The 10,778-nt window shown below is 40.3% G+C and overlaps 1 protein-coding gene across 1 annotated transcript in view; it reads left to right on the plus strand.

Annotated features, from left to right (window-relative positions):
* SACS (sacsin molecular chaperone) overlaps positions 1-10,778 on the plus strand; it is a 59,231-nt gene that overhangs the window by 30,603 nt on the left and 17,850 nt on the right. The window contains 2 exon segments of the mRNA XM_006039436.3: positions 1,172-2,654; positions 8,874-8,965. Coding sequence (XP_006039498.1) covers positions 1,172-2,654; positions 8,874-8,965 — 1,575 coding nt within the window.

Raw genomic sequence — 10,778 nt, forward strand, 5'->3', positions numbered from 1 at the left:
CCCCCCCCCAAAGTGTGTCATTCATAATGGGCATTTTGCTAGTGGTAACACAAAAGCAATTAAGGTCATTAATATTTAGTATTTATACTGTACATGTAATTTTTCAGGCTAATGTGCCAATTCTTTGTTCCTTTTAAAGTTTTGTTCTCTTTTTTTAATAATGTCCTCTCTGAATTTAAGTCTATATATCCAAAGATGTTTTTACACAATAAAATAGTAAAATAGCAGAATAGTAGAATATGAAAGAATTATATCAGTAGGTTTAGGTTTTTGATAAATAATGGTGATTTAAAATCTACATTGTCATTTGTTGCAATCTTTGTTCAAGGTGTGAATAATATCGAATATTTAAGAATGATTCATAATATATTAAAGGCTTATGTTTTCAAATTTTGACAATCGGTGTGCTCCATATATGCAGCACACCAATTCCAAATAACTGTAATTTGCTTAATTGCATGAAACAATGCCAGTGCCAATGTCTTGCTTTCTGTTTCCTTTGCAAGAAAATCCAGGTATGTGCATGCTAAGTTATAAGGATAAACTGCATTAATGCCTAGCATCTTTAAGTCCTACTATCTACTTTATAACCTACTTATATTCTGGTTAACGTCATATAACTGTAGCTGTCTGTTTTGTAATTGTTTGTACTTTGTTCTGTTGGGTCAGAACCCAGTAAAAGAGAAACAGTTGCTAAAGCTATTAGAAACATTGAAAATGATGGTCATAGTTTCCTCTCTTCATTTTCACGGTTTCTAATTGCAAGCCATGAAAGTGAGGGAAGCTAATTAGTTCCAGGGAGATGCTGATACCAGAACATAGTACTGTAAGCAAGCATTGTTTACATTAAATTCCTGTAAGTACATACTCCTGGTAAGTGTATAGTTTTTTTCAGGCCCAAGGTTGTGCACTTTAATGGAGTATACTGTCAAATCAGTCTCCATATTTGCTACTTAGTAAAATGGAGATATTTAGAAAAATATCTGTTGCCATCATAGTATATAACCATGTTCCATTTGTTCTAGAAAGTACTTTAATTGTACTGATTTTATTACATTTGCAGTCTCTTAATATTAGCTATTCTAGACAAATTACATTTGTTCTATAAGTTTGTGTTTTAAAATCAATCTGTTTCAGATTTACTCATATTTCTTGGGTTTCACTTGTACAGATGTCCCTAGTATCTTCAGTGGTGACCAAATTGGAATGCTGGATCCCCATCAAACCCTTTTTGGACCCCATGAATCAGGCCAGTGTTGGAATCTAAAGGATGACAGCAAGGAAATTAATGACCTTACAGATCAATTTGCACCATTTGTTGGTGTGTTTGGTAGCACTAAGGAAACCTTCAAGAATGGAAACTTTCCTGGCACATTTTTTCGTTTTCCCCTTCGCCTGCAGCCTTCCCAACTGAGTAGTAATCTTTATGACAAACAAAAGATTTTGGAACTGTTTGAATCATTCAGAGCAGATGCGGATACAGTGTTGCTCTTTCTAAAAAGTGTTCAAGATGTTTCCTTGCGTGTTAGAGAGGCTGATGGAACAGAAAGACTGGTTTTCAGAGTAACTGCTAGTGAGAGCAAGGCCTTGAAACATGAAAGACCAAACTCTATCAAAATTTTAGGAACAGCAATAAATCAGTATTGTAAAGGGGTTCCGAGCAACAGCATAACATGCGTGACGTACCATGTAAATATATTTTTGGAAGATGAGAGTGTTAAGGATGCACAGAAAACGTCTTGGTTGGTATGTAACAGTGTGGGAGGTCGAGGAATCTGCAGTGAACTAGATAGTTTGGCCGATGACTTGAAATTTGTTCCTACGATTGGAATAGCTATGTCTTTATCAAGTAATGGTGAGGAAAAAGGAGCTGCAGCAGACTTTTCAGGAAGAGCATTTTGCTTTCTTCCTTTGCCTCCAGGAGAGGAGAGCAGGACTGGCCTCCCAGTTCATGTTAGTGGTTTCTTTGGCCTCACTGATAATAGGAGGAGTATCAAATGGCGAGAGCTGGATCAGTGGCGAGATCCAGCAGCTTTGTGGAATGAGCTTCTTGTGGCCAATGTTGTCCCAAAAGCATATACTACACTCATTTTGGAAGCTATCAAACGAATGGAGACTGAGAAGAATTCAGATTTTCCTTTGTCATCTGAGAGAATATATGGATTGTGGCCAGAAAAAGACAAAGTCAGGGTACCCTGGAAGCCAGTTATAGAACCTGTGTTTAAAGAACTATTACAAAGTGCAGTTATTTATGCTGCCAGTAATCAGTGGATAAAGGTGGAGCAGGTGTGCTTTTCTGAAATGGATGAGAGCTTGGAGTATACACAATCTGTTCTCAACTACCTCCAGAGCTCAGGGAAACAGATCGCCAAGGTACCACCAAATATTGCTAGCGCAGTTCATCTTATCGTCTCGAGCACCAAACCTGTGAAGAAAGTGACCCCTACTGTGGTACGGCAGGTATTGAGGAAATCTGGACACACAGGCCCTGCTGGTGAACAGCTTAACCTCTTGGAGTATGTACTTAGTGATGGAGTCTACAGTGAACTTATTGGCTTGGAACTTCTGCCGTTACAGAATGGAAATTTTATTCCTTTTTCTTCATCTGTGTCGGAGCAAGATATAATTTATATAACCTCAGAAGAGTACCCAAGGTATATTTAAAATTTTTATATTATATTCTGTGAAAATTCAGCTTAAACGTTAATAAAATTCTTTTAAAATGTCACCTACTTATTGGTGGTATAAATAGAATACACATGCAGAAGTCTTTTTTTAATGTAATGAAACAGTGTAGAAGGGAACCCAAATCTAAATACATATACCTTTACATTTGAAAGTTAGAAAGCTAGTTGCTGTCAGAATATTAGAAAGAATTAATTGGCTTTTGATATGAAACAAGCAGCAAATAAATGTAATCCGACTATTTTTTTCCTCAGGAGCCTACATAAAAGAAAGTTGAAAATGTGTGTCCTTGTGGATTGCCTAGCGACATATGGCTCTTTCACACTGTATTCCCACCAGCTGCGTGTTACTTTAGATGCATTTAAGGCAGTGGCAATGATGGGGAACATGACAGCTAGTATCTTACAAAGACTTATTAAAAATAAATATGCAGAGTTATATTAACTCCCCCTATTGGAGGCAGTGATTGTCTATAATTAGAACTGCATTTAATACAACGAAATGCTTGAATGTTTAGGTAGTCCATTGTGCTAGCATGGCTCTGAATACATTTTAACCCACATAACTAAATTGTTTTTGGCTTTGGAAAACACTTTATATTAAAACAATGCTTATTTGTATAACTGTTATAATTCTCCTTTGTTTTCCATCAAACAAATGCATGATCTTTGCCTTTGATTCACATTTTTTTCTCTTTTAACAGTTACCTCCTGTGTTTAATATCAGTATCAAAGTTGTTATCTGTGATATATAGTATATATACCATATTGATCTAAATCCAAGATGACTTTGAATTTAAGATGACTCACCCACAGTATTAGATTCCAGACCTGGAAAATTGTAAATTTGTTATAATTTTCCATGTCTAGAATTTAATAATTGGAGGGTCATCTTCAATTTGCCCCCCACCTACCATTCTAGTGGGGAAGGCAGCAGCAGGGGGGGCAAGTGGCAGGGAAAACAGGGGCTGGGGCCAAAATTTTTGAAAATGAATGTGTTTCAAAGGTTTTTCATAACTTGTGATAGAGGGGATATCTTTTATTAGACCGACTAGATTTTTGCAAAGTATGAAAATTAAATTTAAATATGTGCTTACTTTATCATGAAAACAGTATTTTGCTATTGTAAATGAACTTAGCCAAGCCAACCATCTAACTGTGAGATAATACACTCTGGGAACATAACTTTTATTGAGATATTTCATTGTTAAAAGGCTAGTTGTACCTGTTTCCCATTTTTGGTGTCTCCTGAGTGCCTTTATTGGCCTGGGATGAAATTTTACAATTTTCCCACTCTAGATGGGCCCTTTGCTCGGTATCTTTTGTGTCAACCAATATAACCTTGTAGATCTGGGTGGAATTTGGGCACGTGTAGTTTCTCCCTTCAGAATTCTGTGACTAGTGCCATAAATAATGATCAAATAAAATATTGTTTATTTTAATAGAACAAGGAATAGGAGGAGAAAGATCTCTCTCTCAGTGATTCTTAACTAGGGTGCTCTGTTCCTGGGGTGCTTTGAGATCCTTTTAGGGGTGCCGTGGGGTGTTGGGACTGTCAGGTGTGCAAACTTAATTCACAAGGTAAGCCTAGAGATTGCAAATTAGAAACCATAGTGTAAAAAATATTTTGACCTGTAATGATCTTTCTCAGTTCTTTGTAATAGGAAGATCGCTGTATTACTTTTCCATAGTCAAAAAATGAGTGAAAACTAGGAGCTGACATTTTCTGAGGAGTGCCTTGAGTCTAAAAAGGTTGAGAGCCATTGGTTATCTCCTAAAGTCTTCCTTGTGTAATTTAAGAAGGCCTACATTTTTCAGACATTCACAGTAGGGGACTTGTGTCTCATTCTGGTTCCTTCGAGCAACTAGAATTCTTTGTTACGAGACAGACAGACAGACAGAGATGCTCTTCAAATCTGCTCTCATTCTTTTATTCTTCTGTGTTCCTAGAGCTGTATCGTTTCTGGTCCAAACCACTACAATACATTCACAAGGCAATTAAGGTGCAGTTCTTGGAGCCATGGGTATTTTCATTATCTCTTAAAAAACCCCAGAAATGTTTGCTGAGGATGACTTACCTTGAGCTACTATTTTTCTTTGATTGGACTCCTGTCAAGTTAAATCACAGTACTCATGCTGAAAAACATCCCAAACATCCAGGCTATCAAACATTAATAGACTATTACAGAACAGTTCAAATTTGTCAGAAGCCACTTGTCTTTCCTTGTTGGGACTTAACTAACTTATATTATGAGTAAAAATAATATATTAATTATACCGTGAAATAAAGTTTGTGCGCAACTGGGTAACTGACAGGATAATGAAACCATTACAGTCCAATGGTGTCTGTGAGTCATTAGTGCTTTTGTTGTTCTGTAGCCATCTGAAATTAGCTGATTGGTGATTACGATTTAGTTATGATCTTTAGAAAAAAACTGAATAAAAATGGTAACTTATGACTCAATCTTCCAGAAAAACCTGGTAGGAAACTAATGATATACTGTGGGGGACTTTGCACTGTTGTGGCTCATGCTAAAAGATTTAAAGTGTAGTTAAGTTAGTCTTGCAAAAATGACATGAAAATTTATGATTCCAAATATAATATCTCTCCACCCAGCCTTTACTAGGATGACTGCAGGAGACGGGGGAAAAAGTAAGAACACATTTCTTGCTTGTCAATATTATGGCCAAAAACGTGATTTTTGAAACTTGCAATAACATCAAAGGAATTTCTTATTCAAGAGACAGAATTGTAAGATCATAGAAAAGGAGAGCTAGAAGGGCTCTCAGGAGGTCATCTAGTTTATCCCTTTGCTCAAGGCAGCATCATCCATGTCTCATCCTTGACATGTTTGTCTAACCTGCTCTTAAAAACCTTTAAGAATGGGGATTCCAAAATCTAGCTAATCTGTTCCAGTTTTCAGTCACATACAGGCCACTAGCAGACATTCAAATAATAATTAATGATAATAAATGGGATCTGACCCTGATCCCAGGAATTGTGCATCCTGCCATACCAAATGGAACACATCCCAGTTGCAGTTGAGGCAGTGCTAAGTCGGGGTGGGGGAGGATGAAAAGCTTCTCAGGGGTGGAACTGAGTGGCTTCCCTTTGCTGGGGATTTTAAATCCCTGTATCCATCAGTGTATGTGAGGCAGCTCCTGCAGGGGTTGTTGGGCATGGGGATTTAAAATCCCTGGTGCGGGGAGCCCTTTGGCTCCACCTGCTAGGTACCTTGATCTCCCATACCTAGCAGCCCTGGCAAGGCCAGTTGAAGACTTATAGTTGCCCTGGGGACTGCTGCTCACAATCTGCTGACTGTTGGCACCCACTTGGAGCAGCTTTGACCCAGTTGGAGACTGGAGCTGCCCCAGGCCTGTGTTGGCAGTGTTCATTTTGGGCAGGTTGACAATTATTACATAACGTGGCTCCAGACAGCTCCTGGTTTGTGGACATGACACAAGTTTAATTCAAGATGCCATTCTTACCAGTTACAAAAATGTTCTACATTATGTGTGGAACATTTTTTGGTTTGCTGTTTTGCTATTTTACAGGGCCTTAAATTGGGTGAATGTGTGGGACCATTACCATTTACAACACAACTAACACAGTAATCATGCCATAAATGTAAAGTGTGTCAGGAGCCTCATAGTGAGAGTGTTTTTTCTAATGTTCAGCTTAACCTTCCTTTGTTGCAATTTAAGATTATTACTTCTTGTCATAGAATCATAGAAAATTAGGGTTGCAAGGAACCTCAGGGGGTCATCTAGTCCAACCCTGTGCTCAAAGCAGACCCATCCCCAATTAGATCATTCCAATAAGGCCTTTCTTAAGCTGGGCCTTAAAAACCTTGAGGGATGGAGATTCCATCACCTCTCTGGGTAACCTGTTGCAGTGCTTTACCACCCCCCTAGTGAGTTTTTCCTAATATCCAACCTAAACTTGAGACTGTTGCTTCTTGTTCCGTCATTTGTCACCACTGAGAACAGTCTAGCTCCATCCTCTTTGGAACCCCCCCTTCAGGTAGTTAAAGATGGCTATCAAATCCCGCCTCAGTCTTCTCTTCTCCAGACTAAATAAGACCAGTTCCGTCAGCCTCTCCTCATAAGTCATGTGTCCCAGCCTCTGAACCATTTTTGTTGCCTTCTGCTGGACTCTCTCCAACTTGTCCACATCCTTTATGGAGTGGGTGCCCCAAAACTGGACACAGTACTCCAGATGTGGCCTCACCAGTGCAAAATAGAGGGGAATAATTGCTTCCCTTGATCTGCTGGCAACACTCCTACTAATGCAGCCCAATATGGTGTTAGACTTTTTTGCAATAAGGCCACATTGTTGACTCATATCCATCTTATTGTCTACTGTAAGCCCCAGCTCTTTTTCTGAAGAACTACTGCTTAGTCAGTTGGTCCCAAGTCAGTAGGGTTACATGGGATTCCTAAGTGCAGGACTTTACACATGTCCTTGTTGAACCTCATGAGATTTCTTTTAGCCTAATTGGTCTAGGTCACTCTGAATCCTGGGCCTGCCCTCAAGTGTATCTACAAGTCCTCCTAGCTTCTCATCTCTCTTAAGACAAGAAGTAACAAAGAATACTCAATCTCCAACCTGTGGGGTAGATCTTGGCTGTGGAGCCATGTCATCTGGCCTATGGGTCTCCCCATGGGTGTGGAAATTGGATGGTACAGGAGTGGTAGCAGCATTACTTAACACTCTCCTGCTGCCAGATTTCTAGACCTATGGGGAGTCCCATGGGCTGGATGATGTGGAACCGTTTCCTAAAAAGGACTCATGCACGAGTTTGGACCCATAGACTGACCCTGCATGTGGGATCCAGCCCACAGACTGGCTGCACAACACTCATCTGGCCTGCGGGATTAGATATGTTGAGCACCACAGATTTATTTTAATCCTGTTTATATTGTTTCATCTGCTTACCTAAACTCTAATATTATAAAAGCCTTAGTCTGTCCATAATGCTTTATTCACAGTCTGATTGGTTGTCTCAGCAGCCAATCGCAATATTTACTGAAACAACCAGAGTGCTCTGCACAGACACAAGCGCCACCATGACATCAGGGACTGGAGCTTGGGGGGGGAGGGAGGCCAGGTCACCAGCTCTTCCCCCGTCCCCGCCCCCTCAGTCCCCACTGTCATAGCAGCACTGTCCCTGTCCCTGAGCAAGGCCGGAGCAGGGGGATGAGGACTTGCACTCAACCCCGCCCCCCCCCCCCCCCCCCCCCCCCTCCGCCCTCCTGGGGGGTGGGGGGGAGGCTGAGGGGCAGAAGCAGGTTGTTGAGGCCAGTGCTGTTGACCTCACTCCCCCAGCCTTCCTGGCCCCTCAGTCCCTGCTGTCATGGCAGCGCCAGGGAGGCAGAGGAGTACGGCCTGGGACGGTGGGGTGCCGCTATGACGGCGGGCGTGGAGCAGGGTGCAGCGGTGCAGGGTGCTGGTGGCGCAGCCTTGCCCCCCGACTCTGGTGCACAGGGCCAGGTGCATGGGGCCAGAGGCAGAGCAGCAAGCGGCAGTGCGGGATGTTGGGTGGTGGCACTCTGTCCACACCCAGTCCCCTCTTCCCCACCATCATTCTTGACAGGCTGTTGGTTAGTGTCTTAAGTAAAGTTACTTGTCTTAGTGCGCAATCCTAACAGTTATGAAAGGATGGGCAGAATTCTGTTTTAGTTCTGTGTATCAATGATGGGCTTTGTTAATTAGGTTGCAAGTAAGTGCATGCTGGGGTTTTCAGAGACCAGAAATATACTGCCTGACTGTCATGCCCCAAATTTGTTTTTGAAGTGCTGAGGTACACAATCTATATTTTTATGCTTTTATATGGATATACTGACAAAACTGAACTTTAGTATCCTATTAGAAGTTCAGAGTATAACATTAAAATGAGGATGAGGGACTTCAGCTCATAACCCTGGTACCTTTAACGAGGTAAATTCACTTCTGTCTTTTAAAGTACAAAAGAGTTGGAAAGATTTTTTTTATGTATCCTCTGTTTCTGTATTATTATTATTAATTTTTTTTGGTAATAAAACACTGCAAAAAAAAGTTTTTAAAATATGTGGGCAAATACATGGATTACTTTTTTACGATGTTTGTAACTTTTAAATAGTAACACAAATACTTAGATGATAAAGATGCTGAGATCATTACTGCTTCTGTTTTCAATTGCTCACTAGGTCTCTCTTCCCTGGACTTGAAGGAAGATTACTTTCTGATAACCTGAAGCCTCAAGTGTTAACTGCTTTGAAGGAGGCTGCTAAAAGCCGAGGTAAAAGAGATTTGTTATATGTTTGTAACTACAAAGAAAAGAGATTTCTAATGATAAAAAGAAGAAATGCTATGCTTTTGTTTGTTTTCTTAACTTCATTTTGAACTATGTTGGTTTGGGGAGCCTGGTTAAAACCCATATTTTAAGGAACATCCACTTTTATACCTAAGTTGAGCACACAATGACGTTTCAGAGTTTCTCTTAAGGAATTCAGAACGACACAAGTGGAAATGATAGAATAAGCTCATGAAAGGGAAAGGGGAGGGGAGGATAAAGGGGAGATTTACAGTCAGAAGAACACATGGATATTTATTTATCATTTACTTAGTGATTGTAAATCTGGAAGTTGAAGAATTTAATTTGAACTACTATTAATCCTGCCCAAGTTAAAGTGATATAATCAACTGCCTCTCTAGGTAACTGTTTCTAATGATTAGCTCCTCTGTTGAATCTTTGTACCTTATTTTTAATCTGATTTCTGTCTGGCTTCAAACTCTGATCCCTGGATATTGTTATGCCTTTCTCTGCTACACTAAAGTTCCATCTATTATTAGAAAGTCTTTCCAAGGTGTGTTATAGACTGAGCAAGTCACCTCTTAGCCCTTTTTCAGGTAAATTACATAGAACATTAGATTTCTCTGATTAATTTAAGAAAGATTTTCCAGACCGTGAAACTTTCTTGTAGCTTTATTTGTCACCCATTCCAGTCTCTTAAAATTGCTCTTAGGTGCAGAAATCAAAACTGGATAATAGTGCTTTAGTAATAGTTACCATTCTTTGATACTCTGTGACTCCCTACTCCTTGACATCCTCTTGTGCCTTGGGCTAATTAGGGGTCTGGTTTGTCTTGCTTTCCCTCCAATTTAGTTTGGTTGTATTTTCATCATTTTCACAGTGTTCTTCTTCCCCCTGCCTCTCTTCAGGAACGAGTCTTTGGAGACCCCTTCTACTTGCATGGATTTAGATTTCACTTGTTTTGCTTTATCTTCTAACTTGGCCTCAGTCTTGCTCAATTTAGTGCATCTGTTGTCATACACATTGTAAAATCTTTAAAGCGCCAACTTTTTTCTTACTACAGAATTTTTGTACAGGGCCCCAATCCATGTTTGGGGCCTATAATGTGTTATTATAATGCAACTAGTAATTAGTAAGTTTTGAGAGAAAATGAAGATATTTATGGATGCCAACATCTACAGCTATATTAGGTGGCTGAAAGAAAAAGAAGTGGAAAAGAGGACATATGAAAATAAGTTTTCAGACCCAAGTTCCAGTCTTCCCACTATGGCTTGAGATATAGCTTCCTCTGAGTTCCCCAAAAGTTTTCCATGGTGCTAGTGAGAAGATACGGTGTATCAATCTTCACCCCAGGGTACTCAAGGAGCTGGCGAGCATCATAGCCCAGCCTCTAGCACGGATCTTTGAAAACTCTTGGCTCTCTGGTGTAGTGCCCGAAGACTGGAAGAAGGCCAATGTGGTGCCTATCTTCAAGAAAGGAAGGAAAGTGGATCCGGCTAACTATAGGCCCATTAGCCTGACTTCTATCCCGGGGAAAATCTTAGAAAAGTTTATTAAAGAGGCCATCCTTAATGGACTGGCCGACGTCAACAACTTAAGGGATAGCCAGCACAGGTTTGTTGCGGGTAGGTCTTGCTTGACCAATCTCATTTCTTTCTACAACCAGGTGACCTATCACCTGGACAAGGGAGAAGAAATTGATGTCATATATCTTGACTTCAAAAAAGCCTTCGATCTGGTGTCCCATGATCGCCTCTTGGAGAAACTGGCCAATTGTCGCTTTGGGTCCTCCACGATC

Source organism: Alligator sinensis, unplaced genomic scaffold (genome assembly GCF_000455745.1).
Source record: "Alligator sinensis unplaced genomic scaffold, ASM45574v1 scaffold777_1, whole genome shotgun sequence".
Taxonomy (NCBI): domain Eukaryota; kingdom Metazoa; phylum Chordata; order Crocodylia; family Alligatoridae; genus Alligator; species Alligator sinensis.